Genomic DNA, 14,191 nt, shown 5'->3' on the forward strand with positions numbered 1-14,191 from the left:
ACGAAAGAGTTCTTTTCGGCTTTTTCCTCTCATGTTTTCGCAAAACGAAATTTTTTCATAATGGTTTTTTTTTCATTTATCGAGAAAACGACGTGGAAATAGATGTAAATTATTAAATACAATTTTATCCTTCAAGAACTTTTAGATTTGCTTTAATGCGAATATAGTAGTCTATTCAACGAGTTCGTGTGTAATTTGGGCTTTTTTTGGCATGAGTGGGCCAGCGACTCTTCAACGCCTATTACGAGGTGAAATATAAAAAAAACACTCGATATTTAAATATGAAACCACATCAATTGTGAGCGATTAGTACTTGGACTACTTGGTTGGCGTATTTTCATGCAATGTACGTATTAGGAACTGATTCACCGCTTCAAGTATTATGATTTTCTTCTGCATTTTATTTCTAACTTAACAAAATACAATTTCAACTTCTACAAGTCAAACACATATTTCTAACTTTTTTTCTTTCAAAATTGTAATCACGAGACTCTGGCAAATGTATTCTGTGGATTGTGGAATATGCGGTCTCAATTTTCTTACGGATAGTTCAAAGAATACCATACAAGAACAAGAGAGCTCCAAACATCTTTGGAGGAACGAAAGAAGGAAAAAATGACTAACAAATGTAAAGTGAAAGATACCGTATTTCAAAAAATTAAATTAATTTTAATAGTACATTATATTACATATCGAGGAGGAAAGTGTTCCATTCCTGTCGAGAGAACAATAGTTTACCGAGAGGCTTGCCCTCGAGGCACAGGAATGGACTTTCGCCGAGGTTTGTATACTATTTTATTCACAATCAATCATTTAATAAAACAAGCAACATTATAATAATTAAAAAATAAATAAAAACCAACCTCCGTTTGTTTATTTCGGCAAAATATTAAAACTTAGTAGGCGCGCACGATTGAGATTGTATTAAATTTTAGTTTACAAAAGTCAAACCAAATTGACTTTTGCTCACATTTTTTAACAAACAAAATGTGCGATAGTAAAATAGAGTGTACCCTCCCCAGAATTGCGGGAATCCGCACACAAATTAACACTCTTACCTGAGAAAAACAAATTACGATACCAGAAAAACGTACAGAGATTTTCGAGATTGGTGCGACAGTAACGCCACCACAGGTCAGTTATGGGTTTCATTACTAACCGCTTACGACTCATTACTGACTCCTCTTTTCACCATTACTGACCGGTTGATGTGTAAACGAGTAATCGCTCACTTTCTAATCTATAAGAGGTTAGAAAAGCTGTACGTTACTAACCGATTGTGAATAAAAATTATTTTTGTCTATTGACAAATAGTGAAAATGTCAATAAGTTACGATAAGTTTATTTTTAACTTAACATTATAACCCTCATACAAGTATGTACATACTACAGTGCTTTTCAACGAGAGGTACACGTCTATAAACTTGCGCAGAAATCTGTTTCGGTCTACGGTGGCGTAGCTTACCGAGGCAGTAGCGGGGTTAGTTTGTACTTTTTACGGAATTTCATTTCGACAGCCGATTTGTCGCAAATTACAGCCAGGTTATTGTTCTTTACCGTCTTCTTTTTTATGTCATACAACTCGACTTCTAATCTCGGTTGTGAAAATCTGATATTTTCTGTGTTGTGAAAGTAAGAACAAAAATAAAACAGGACTATGCCAATGCACTCGATTTTGGGTTGCCCTTCCCTTACATCTGGCGCATCTCGGTAGCCACGCCTGTGTACCTCTCGTTGAAATGCACTCTACCAGAGTTTTAGATTTTTAGTGGGGAGTTCTTCAAAAGACATTCTGAAAACACAATAGATCGATAACAGTTGTTGTGGACCAACCAGTATTTTTTGTTAATGATGATAATAACAACAATTTGTTATCAAATAGTTTATTTTTCACTTTAACAGAAAATAAATCAACACAAATTGATTAGATACCTCTTTTTTTATTTAAAGAGTGATATTATCCACGATCATGAAATTTGTAACACAAGCCCTAAGCGAGTGATGTAATCATCCGACAGGGTAATAGCCATTACACAGGAGTAGAATACGGTATTTTTTCGACGACGTACAAGTTGCATCATTTTCTCTGTCCGAATTCATTTATTATTACCTTTTTATAAAAAAAAAAAAAATCTCAATAATTGTGTGTCATTGCAACTTTGGAGCCTACGCGATAATTTGGAAATGCAATTTTGCGATTCATCACGATCCGTGGAGTAAGTGCACACGGTCGTGGATAATTGCTTATTACATAACATATTGTGCATATCTAATAAACGTATTATTTAATAGTAGGTATGTAGTCGAAAAATAAATAGGTAATGTAGAATTAGGAAAAAACACGCTTACTAGTTATTTATTGAATACAACGTTTTTTTGTTCGACGACCTCCTTAAAGGCTCCAAATCGCTTAAAATCTTTAAAACTAACTTGATGTTTCGTTTTGACAAGTTGTCACATTTATCAAAATCCGTTCACACAGGAGAAAATTCTTAAATTCTGACAGACAAATAAATTACATATTCATATTAAAATAATAATTATTATAAAACAAATAAGAATACAATTCAAAAAGGTAAGAATAATAACAGGGAGCTGAAAATACTTATTCTTGTTTTTCAAGTGAAAAGAAAGAATTTGTTCAATATATTGTGTGATCGTACAAGACGAGGCTTTAAATTTTAATAATCTGGTAATCAACACGGAAGTTGCTACCAATCCAATAGTAAAGAATTTACTAATGTTAAAGTATTTACTTTAATAAAAAAAAAATTTGTTTACTTCGGTGTCATAGTGAGCATTTTGTGACACCGAAAACAGTTTCATAATGATGAATTTTATAGCATCGTTTCTAGTGATTATTGAATATGGGGTTAGTAAATTTCAGTGTTAAATGTGATGTCATTTGAAACTGAATCCATGTTTTCGATCAAAATAAACTATTAATGATGTAGATATTTATTTCCCTCCACCACCCGGCGGCACGGCAATTTTGCCGGAGTACATACACTATCACGGCTATTACTATCAAGTAATAGTGCAGTGCTAATCAATCGGCGTCTCGCCTCCACATTTTGACTTTGTTGTATTTTATTATGTTCTGTGTCAATGTTAAGGAATTTCCTTACGATGTGACATGAGTATAATAATATACCTTTTTGAATTTCAACTACCAATGTGTTACCTAAATCCAGAATTTTTAAATTTTTAAAAAGAGATTGCGGTACTATTCCCGTTGCTGAAATTATAAGTGGTAAAATCGAATTTTTTTCTAAACTCCAAAGATTTCTCATAGCAACGGAGAGTTCTAAATATTTAATAATTTTTGTATTATATGTCTGTGTTATATTGTGTGAATTTGGAACAGCTATATCTAAAAGATATGCTTGCTTTTGTTGTTTATTTAAAATAATAATGTCTGGTCTGTTATGCTTAATATGAATGTCAGTTAAAACTGTTCGATCAAAATATAATTTGTAATTGTCATTTTCCAAACAACTTTCTGGTGTATAACTATAATGTGGTTGTGTATTCTTAAATAAATTGAATTTAACAGCTAAATTCATGTGTATACTTTTAGCGAATATATCATAACGTTTCTTATATTCGCTTTGAGCCAAAACGGTGCAAGAAGAAATTATGTGTTCAATTGTTTTCCCTTCAGTTCCGCAAATCCTACATTTATCGATGATCGATTGCAACCCGCATATGTGTTTTTTATAATTGCTTGTATTTATAACACGATCTTGTATTGCAGATATAAAACCCTCCGTCTCAGGGTGAATATTTGATTTCTTAAGCCATGCATGAGAAGACTGAATATTAATTTCTGGTTGTTCCAGTTCTTTAAAGTATCTCCCATGTAAAGACTTCTGTTTTATATTTCCTATAGTGTCAGGTATATTTGGTTTACTTCACTTAAATTTAAAGGTATGTAACATTTATCGGCTGAAACCAAGCATTAAAAAAGATATTATCACGAGCTCTATTGAGGAAATATTATTTATTTACCTATCATTTATCTCAGGCTACATCAGTTTTTGTACCTATGTAAATAACCTGGTGAATTAACACACATACAGTGTACAGCGTTTTCAATAAATGGCATTAATTTAATTCAATTTGTCAGGTTTGTCACAAATGATTCAGGTATGTTGTTTAGATACTGTCATCCTTACAAACACCAACAATTAATTCCTGACAAGGTACGTATTTTTGTGGTCAGCAGCGTCGAATGAGTGTGAATAGGGGTTAATTTATCCCCATCATTTTGGACCTGATAAAAAGCGGTTTTCCGGCTTTGTTACTTGTTAGATCCTTCTTGACCCAGAATTTTTTTGGCATGTTATATCGGGACCACCTGTATATTCTAAATTTTCGTAATGACCGGGACATGTTGATTGCGTTTTACTAGATTATTATTGTAACAACATTTAGGAGACAATTTGAAATTTAATTTTCAATGAAATGACATTGCTTCGTCAATACCAACCCAATTCCATTAAAATAAAAGTCACTACATAATTATTTTATATTCAAAAAAATAAATGAATGAAGCCAAAGTAGAAAAAATATATACCATTCACGATGTTTTGGCATAAGGGGAGGCCATGGAAAAAGTGCATTTAAGTTGGCAGTAAAGCTGTCTGTTGAATCAGGTTATGTTTTTCTAAGTTTGAGGTTATAAACTGCGTCATTGTCTAGTGCATTGTTGTCAGTTTTACTAGTTTACAATAGAACAATACTCACATATTTTTAATCCATTTTAACAAAACAGGAAACTGACTTGAACAGACTACAGAATAGTAGGGACCGGAACCGAAAGAAAAAGTGGTTCCTGTTAATTTATGCACTACTTAGATAACCTATCTATACAGTGTCTTAACCAACCAATTAGTAACTTCTCAATGAATTTTTCATTTTAACCAAAACGTTCCTAGAACTAGATTGTATAAAATTTTGTACCTACTTATTAAGCCTTACGTTATTCGATTCTTTCTGCAAAATATTTACACACCCATCGTCCATGACAAAAAAGAACAAAACTATTCAACTTCCATAATTTCATTAGAAAATTCTGAATCATCATTACCTGCATCAAAATCCCAATCAAATTCCGAGTCAGATTCTCCTAATGAAATTATTAAAGGAAGAACGTTTTCAAATGAAAGATTTCCAATTAATTTTGCCCAATCTTCCGAAATAAGTTCTTCACAATATCTACAAAAATGTTGGCAAATTTCAGGAGTACATTTCAAAATAGACTCAAGCCATAAATTCACAACTCTATCGCGAAGTTATAATAGGTCTTACAAATCTCCTATGCCATTTCAATTGGGTCGTTGTTTCTTCCTTCACTATCCGTGCTACATATTTATCTTGTACTCACCTACGATTCAATTTATACATAAAAAGAACTTGACTTCACTGTAACTTACTGAAAATATGTTCTGCAGTCTAATACAAACACCATCAATACGTATTAATGTCGCTTAATTATGATTACGGTAAATTCGGCAACATGTTACGTTCATCTTGATAGGTCCGCATGTCAGGCATTTTAGTGACAGCAGAAATGACAGAAATCAAACATGTATCCAACGTTAAAAAATGAAATCATAGCCTCCCCTTATGCCAAAACATCGTGAATGGCATATAGCATGTTACACTCGTTTCACAAGCATGACGAGCATAGCGAGGAGTGCTCTAAACCCTCTCGTTCGACAATAGACTGTCTTGTGCAACTCGTATAACAATATACTGTAGTTTCAATTTGGTTGTAGGTCGTAAAATTTTATTGGATATTATGAGCGATTAACGGGCACAATGGTTGGGTTTAAAAAGGTTGGGAAGCGGCGCGTGCCGTTTGCTGTACAATGCAAATATACCAAATGTACAATACAACCCTGCTTAAAATATTACCTGCTAGTGGTAAACTAGGATTTATAAGCCCCGCAAGATCTTTAACTTAAAGTACCATAAAATTTTACGACCTACAACCAAATTGAAACTACAATACTACTGAGCTATTCGTTACACAAAATTTGGTACCTAACTTTTGCGGAAAGTAATTTGTCGCGTTTGCACTAACTAAACAAAGTGATTGCGCAGGAAATTTATCTTCCAGGATACGTTAGGTAAATAACTAAATATTTTGTTTATTGACAAGTAGTGAAAATGTCAATAAGATACGATAACTTGATTTACTTAACTTTTTTCGTCGACGTACAAGTTGTCTTTAACAATAAATTTGTAATTCTTTATGGGAGTAAATAATCTTTAAAATCTCCCAGATTTATTTGCAAATAGTAAATATTACGATACCCAATGATAAGTTTATCTGTTACTGATTTTTTATTTAATTCAAAACAAATTTTAGTTAATTTGATTTAACTGTGAAGAGTGTGAAGTCATGTCACGTTCTTTTTATCAAGTAAGTAGATATTTTTAGTGATTTTCTTGCATCAAAAACTAATCATCACAATGTTGATTTGATGCTTCAACCTTCAACAGTGTTTATTGTGTTATTCATCATTCCTTATTTATGACATCATTGCGTAAAATCCCCGCCAAGATAAAGTGCAAGAAAATTTCAGTTCTAATTATACTTCGAGACAAATTAATTTTTATCGTAGATACACTTGCAGACAGTTAAGTTTTGAAAACTTCTGAAGTTTCAGATTTCGTCAAATTACATATTTAAAGGTTTAGCCTTTGAAACCTTAGGCCCTTGGTGCAAAGCAGCCATCGATTTCATTAATGTCATCGGAAACCGACTTATCGCGGAATCAGGCGATTCAAAATCAAAGAAATTACTTTTCGAGAGGATTTCCCTTGCTATTCAACGTGGAAACGCTGCAAGTATTCGGGGCACTTTTCCAGATTCGGCATTATTATCGGAAATTTTTGTATTGTAAACCAAAAATGTTATGTACTTAAGTTGATTAATTATTATATTAGAATAAACTGAAAAAAAGCGGGTAAAATAATTGAACAAATTAATAAATTTTTATAATATATTGCCAATTCATACAAAAATTTTATAAATTACAAAGTCATTACATGTTAATTAGATTAGATTAGATGAAGATTAGGTGAAGATTAAATTCTTCACCTCGCTGCGATAACAGATTTTCACAATCACAGCTTCATTTTTCAAAACATTTTTTCGAAAAAAAGGCTTTGTTAGGACTCTCATAGTACATTAGGGGACTTCCCGACCGCCATCTTGGAAATACGGCCGATTAATATACTTGATACAATTTTTCTAAATAAAATTACTATTGAAAACGTTTCAAATATGTCAGAGTAAATAACTGATTGTTCCAACGAAAAGTACACAGAATATCCCGAGTCAGGTTCTTGAGCGGTTCGAGTGAAAGGTTATTGGCTCGAATTAGGGGGTTTCTTTTCCCATAACTCGATCATGACGAGGGGCTCTAACCACGGGCGTCGTCTTCAGCGTGCTACACTGTCTGATTTGTGTAAAAAATTACCTCCGAATCAAAGATTTTTTCGAATATACCTAATTTATGAGCCAAATGTTTGGGTTGAAGGGTTAGTTTTTCTGTTGCGTTTTTAAATTCACTTACACAGGAAAGATAAATGTAAATCAGCAAGTGTTGAGCAGAATCTTTGACTGCAGTGGTCAGTTGGAAATCCAATTGCAGGTTCGAAACAACTCCGATTTTGTCATAGAGTAAGGCCCGCCTGAGATATGACATTTGGTGGGGGAAATCTGCGCAAACAAAATATTCCAGTGGCGTGGCAAAACCGGTCACAGCAGAGAATAGCAGTCACAGTAAGAATCAGCTGATTTTTAATCTGTTGAACACTCCTATTTTACGAAAGATGGACTCGTCCCACTGTTTTTCGTCTAGCGCATCCCCACCGAATGTCATATCTCAGGCCGGCCTTACTCTTCTACTTTGTACGGATGTTGTCTCCGGAACCGCGTGTACAGTGTGTTGCATATTTGGCATAAGTAGAGTTACAGCAAAGATAACAATGTAACAAAGTACGTAAAACACTAATTTTTGGGAAACATTTAAAAATACGAGAAATTATTTTTATAAATATTTCACAAATTGGTAAAACAACAGACATTTGTCAACATTTAAATCAAACTTCGAAGCCTCCACCATTTTTGCAATTTGTGATTAAACGATAATTCAGATTGTGATAGATAGAAATACGTGTACAAGTTTTTCGTTGTTGAGTGCAATATCACATTATTTGATGACTTCTTTTTTTGGATGTACCGACAATAGACCGGTTACTATTTAAAGTAATAATTTTTATTGCAGCCACTCCCCGTAAATCCTGAAACCAGAATAAACGTAGATCCTAAAACCAGAATAGACGTAGATCCTACTAAATCAGATCTGTGGTGGGCAGATGGAATTGCAACACTTAGCTCTGAAACCATTGCGCAGAAGTTACAGCAAGGAGCTGAGATCGATTCTATTAATCCTGATTGGTACGGTTGGGAAGCCTTGCACTACGCTGCTCGTACCACTGACCCAGACAAATTGAAAGTAATATGTGACAAACTACCCAGAGATAAAATTAACACTCTGACCATGTTATCAGAGAACGCTTTACATATCTTGTTGGACCATGGGGTCCTAGGCCAGTCTTTCAACATAACTTGTCAAAATGGTACTGATCTGAAGACGTCGAAAATCATCAACCAAGAAGAAGAGAGGATTGTGAAGTGTGCCGAAATTTTAATAGACGCAGGCATCGACGTGAACCACAACAACTTCTGGAACGACACACCTCTTTTGATCGCCATCAAGCGCAAATATTTTACAATAGTGAAGATGCTGCTGGAAAAAGACGATATAGATCTTGATTCTTGTCGAGGCACAGTCTCAGGGAAGAGTGCTCGAGAGCTCTTGAGAGGTAGAAAGAAAATTAGAAAATTAAAAACTAAAGCGTTGCCTAAACAACCTAGCACACATACGAAGATTTTGTTCCGACTACTGAAATCAGGAGACGAAGAAGCCTTCTTGAAATATAACGGCGGGAAAATAAGGGATATATTAAAGACCAATGAAAATATCGATGGTGATAGCGTAGCCAATTCAAGTTGCACTTTATTGCAGTACTGCTTCCGCAGAGGTTTGATCGCTTGGCATCAAGAGCAGGCGAGATGTGAATCCGATTCTCCACTTCATTACCAAGACACCACAGCCAACCGTCTCGTCCAGATCTTCTGCCAAAACGGAATGGTGAAATGCATCCAACATTTACTAGACAACGGCGCTGACATCGACTTCACTTTGAGGAAATTCGAAGACGGGAAGACTCTTCTGCAAGCGGCGATCGTCAAAGGGTACTACCCTTTAATAGCCGTGATTTTAGGCCGCACCCAAATCACATTCGACCCTAACACACTCTGTCCTGCCATTGTCGAGTTATTGGAGTCCACCACAGACGACATCGACTTGAACTGCACCCTCTCCATCGTACTCAACCGACTCCTCACTTCAGAAACACCTCTCGACGAAAAGGGAATAGTAATACTGAACCAAATATGGAAGCTAGAGAGCGGTTTGACGCGATTTAACAAAGAGAACGTCCTCTTATTGTTGAAGTTTTCCGGATCTTTGAATAGATCGAGTGATATCGCACAGTCGAAATTCTTGTGCTGGTGGAACAGCGACATTACTAACAAAGCACTGGAAAAGATCGGTCCAGAGGTGATACAAAAACATTTGGACGAATGTGTGGAGCAACAAGAGGACAAGATTTGCATAAATTATGACAGTTTCATCAACAACGGTTCGGTCGAACAAGTTTTAAGAACGTTTGTGTCTTCACCGGTACTCAACGTCTGTTTGAATCATCTCGTCTTTAAAATCTTGATCATGCAGAAGTGGGAGAAGCTGCGCTTTATGAAGATAAAATATTTTTATCTAAATTTGCTCTGTTACGTTATTTTTTATTTGCTCCTGAACGTCTACATTCTTTGTAAATTCAACAAAGTGTCCAATCCCGCTGTAAGTTTTGTGTATGGCTTAGGGTGGATTTTTCTATTGCTGTTCGTGGCTAAAGAATTCTTTCAACTTGTGGCATCCGCTGGCTCCTATTTTTCGGAATTTAATAATTATGCAGAATTTTTATTCACAGTAACGACATCTTTGGTATATTCTGTAGACGCGAATTGGGTTGACTTTGCAGAAGTATTGTCAATTTTAAGCAGCAATCTTGTACTTCTCTTGTTGTTGGAACAAGTGCCACAATTTGCCAAATATATCATCATCCTCCGTACAGTTGTCTTCTATCTGATGTACATAGTGTTCTACTTCATCCAATTCGTAGCTTTCGCAATCTGCTTCTACATTCTCTTTGCCAATTCGGACCAAGCATTTTGGACCGAATTGGGCAACAAAATTTTCGAAACAATTATCTTATTCACCGGAAATTTAGACTACATGGGAACACCATGGAGGAGGGAGTCTTCTTCGAATGGTACTAGTCAAGATTCGTTCCATAATTTTTCAAACAAAGAACTATTTTCGAAATTGATTCTGTTATTGTTCGTACTGTTCATGACCATTATTTTGCATAATTTGCTACTGGGTTTGCTCGTCACCGACATGGCAAATTTGAATAAACGCGTCAAACTCTTCGAACAATTGAAAAGAGCCAGTTTTGTTGTGAGATTTGAGAAGTTCCTGGATAGTGCTTATCTTAGATATTTACCCAACTGTATTTTAAATCGTTTACATAGCGGGAGAGATCATTTCATAGACAATAAATATGTGGTCGTAAATATCAACAACAAAAAAATGATTGACGATGACGGAAAAGAACATTTAAACTTTATCTTAACCAAGAGGGAAAAACGACAAGATTCCTTGAAGAAGTTGTACAGATACATAACAGCGAAAGTTAACGAACAAAGTTACGAAGGTAATCGACACCACGTTAATTCAGCTGTGTTGGAGAAACTTGAATTGGTCGAAGAAAGACTCAAAAACCTTCACGAAATTACGGAAGTTATGAAAGTTGGACTCCACAAAAATAGATGATGACAGGAATTAGACGGTCATCTCAAAGTTTTGAATAATTTTATGTAAGAACTCGATTTCTTGCTTTACCGTTTTTATGAACAAGTTTGTGTTTGATTACTATTAATTAAAAGCATTAAAAAAAACTAATACACATGTTGCAAAATATGGTGGAGCTCTATCTGGTTGAAATATTTTTAAATAAAGTAAATTTGGTCACATATTTTAAATATAGAATGTTATCTATTGGACTGTTTAATTTTAATTTTTATCGAAAATTCTTCCAAAAAGTGTTATTTATTTAATAATTTGGTAAAATACTGTCAAATAAATTGTGCCTTCTATCTTCTATCTATGTGAATTTGATAATTTTTTCAATCAAAAATAAATAAATTCTTAATTTATTGGTGTTTCAATAAAACAAATTTAATTTTTTCCGAAGATGGCAGAGACTGGTGACCACTATCAAAACAATCAGTTGATAGAAATAAACGATCAGACCTCTTCCACATTCGATCAAGAACAAAGCATAGTACCCTCTGTAAGTCAGAAAATTAGTTTTTAATGAAAGGGCCTTTTAGTTAGGCGTTTTTTTTTTCAGGATGACGCTGCCGATGGTATTATAGATATTAGCTGTAAAATATGTGGTGCGAATTTTGTCCATGGACAATCAAGACGACACCACAATCGAATAAAAGAACATCAAGCAGCCTTGAAGAAATTAAAGGAAGAAACGAAGAAAGGAACTAGTACTTATGTAAGTACTCTTTAGATAAGAGTTGTGTTTAACTGATATGGTACCATGAGACAAAAAGTTTATTTTTATTACCCAAAAATTTTCAATTATCAATTTCCAGAAACCCAGAGAAAAATATGAGAAAAACCTTCTCAAACAAGATCAGTTGTACATAATAACGCTAACTGCATTTTTTACTTTGCGGTACTCTCTTGCTAACTACAGCAAAGATTTCAATGTGTCGATAAACGACGTCAACTGGAAGGATTTTGGAGACATTGTAATGGAGGTGACAAATCAAGACGTTACTGAAGTACACGTCATTGAGTGCAGACAAATTCAGACGAGGAACAACGTTACAATTTCAACTCTGAGTGCTGAAGAGGGAGATTTCAGCATCAAGGAATTGTGCGAGACGTTGAAGGAACTGCAGAGCAAAAATAATTATGAGAAGACATTTTTCAAGTTGTTCACGGTTTCGAATTTGATGGTGGAGAAGGATAATAATCCTAAATTTACTTATGATGCAAGTATTGTCAAGGGGTGGAAGAATGACAACGACAAAAAATCGTGGAGTGATAGAAAAGTGTTAATTCCGCCATACAAGGAGAACGATTTGTTGAACACTACCGACGATCCTGATGATATTTGTATATTCAAGATATTGAATCATGAAGATGAGGATCTGAATGACGATTTAAATAAGTTCAGATTGTTTCAAAATCAGACGAAATTATCCGGTTTAAGAGAACTGATAAAAATGATGATTGAAGACAAATTTGACAGCAGTAAAGATATTTCTAACGATATTATCAAGTATATTGGGAAATACTTCAGGACGAATCAGACTAGTAAAACTAACAAGTTGACCAAGACGGATATTTTGGTAAAAGTTGGGGAACTACTCTTAGAATCGTATCTGATACCACCAGAAAGCCTCATCGAAGAGAGGATTGAAGAAAACTATTTACAATTGTGGAAAGACACTGTCGAAATCTTTGACATAATTATCATCAGAAATGATTCTGACATCGTCAATAAACTTTACGCCATTCCGAATCAAATCCTAACACCAGAAATTGGATCCAATCCGAACATTTCCGCGGAATTAAGAGTTAACAAAAAAGACATCATAAGTAAAGCATTGGCTCGGTGGAAAACTGGTCGCATCCCCTTAATTCTGACAACGGAAACCGAAAAACATCTTTCGTCGATAATCAAAGTAATAAGTTTTCTCAAAAGTGAAAATATATCTCTGAAATTTATCATAACAACCAATTTACAAATCGATCAGAGTTATTTTCCAGAACACTTGAACGTCTTCTTCAACCTTCAAAATGTTAAAGCTAAGTCACAGTTAATTTGCCGCAACATCTTGAATTCTATTTCTATCGAAGTGTTGGATTTTCCGGTGAAATTGAATGAAATTGTCGATTGCAATGACGATTATCTGAAAAAATTAAAACCCGATGCCTTGCTAAACATGTTCTTCAAGGATTATTCCTTCAGGGACCTTGATATGCCAATAACTGGCGACATTGTTGACAACATTTTGGTGTTCAAAAAGGACGCTGTTAACAATATCAACGAATATTTTAAGAAGAAAGATATTGAGCGGAATGCAGAGAAGTTGTCCTACTTGGTTAACATTAAGGGGTGTCCAACGCTGGTACAAGTACCACCGAAGCTTTAATTTTTTTTTTTCCATTTCACTGGTGATATGAGTGGCAAATTTTCAATGAGGAACTTACAGAAAAATATTCTATAAACAATTTTGACGGACAGTAGTTGTTGTAATAGGGTGAAGGTGTGTTATTCAAAATAATAATAGTAATAATAATATTATATTGTATTTTTAAATTTTAGAGAATATAAATAAATGCAAATTAAAAAGCGGTCTAAATGTGTTACATTTCTTTGCGTCAGTATTCCCCCAAAACAGATCTTTTACGCTTTTTTCTCCGTCGTTTTCGCAAGCGAAACTTTATCACGATGCTTTAATATTTCCATTATATTAGTCATTATTGTCGAAGCGCAGTCTCGGAGAAGACTGCTCGAGAGCAATTGAAAAAAGCGAAGAAACGACAACAAATATGTGGTCCTAAATATCAACGACATGAAAATGCTTGGCGATGATGGAAAACAACATCTTCACTTTGTCTTGCTAAAAAGGAAAAACGAGGAAATTTCTTGAAAAAGCTTTACACTTAAGGGTGAAAGCAAACAAGCAAACTTACGACGGAACACAGAACTCGACACCAAATTCAAATCCAAAGATATTACAATTTAAAAATTCTCTTATTTCTTTTTTATGATTATAAAAAGTGTCGATAATTTGATAATTGAAAAATGATAAATGTACTCAAGACACATATTGAAAAATTCCATCAAGAGCAAATAAATGACGTTAGTAATAATGGATTCGCACCAACAA

General features: G+C 34.4%; 1 protein-coding gene across 2 annotated transcripts; it reads left to right on the forward strand.

Moving 5' to 3' along the window:
- The first annotated feature begins 6,225 nt into the window (after positions 1 to 6,225).
- On the forward strand, positions 6,226 to 13,654 carry LOC138136219 (transient receptor potential cation channel protein painless-like). Of its 2 annotated transcripts, XM_069055288.1 has the most exons (4): positions 6,227 to 6,433; positions 11,464 to 11,562; positions 11,623 to 11,778; positions 11,879 to 13,654. In XM_069055288.1, the coding sequence occupies exons 1-4, from the start codon at positions 6,413 to 6,415 to the stop codon at positions 13,448 to 13,450; spliced, it is 1,848 nt and encodes a 615-aa protein (XP_068911389.1). In that variant the 5' UTR covers positions 6,227 to 6,412; the 3' UTR covers positions 13,451 to 13,654. The 2 variants fall into 2 exon arrangements, with proteins under 2 accessions (XP_068911388.1, XP_068911389.1); XM_069055287.1 differs by lacking the exons at positions 11,464 to 11,562; positions 11,623 to 11,778; positions 11,879 to 13,654 and adding an exon at positions 8,307 to 11,425 and having other exon boundaries at positions 6,226 to 6,433.
- The last annotated feature ends 537 nt before the right edge of the window (positions 13,655 to 14,191 follow it).

The sequence above is a fragment of the Tenebrio molitor genome, chromosome 8 (assembly GCF_963966145.1).
Source record: "Tenebrio molitor chromosome 8, icTenMoli1.1, whole genome shotgun sequence".
NCBI lineage: Eukaryota > Metazoa > Arthropoda > Insecta > Coleoptera > Tenebrionidae > Tenebrio > Tenebrio molitor.

What these genes read in the sequence shown, in the direction of transcription:
- LOC138136219 (XM_069055287.1), top strand. Translation starts at nt 6,413, where the DNA reads ATGTCACGTTCTTTTTATCAA. An exon ending in TGTCACGTTCTTTTTATCAA is followed by an intron (nt 6,434 to 8,306) that starts GTAAGTAGATAT and finishes TTTTTATTGCAG; the next exon opens with CCACTCCCCGTAAATCCTGA.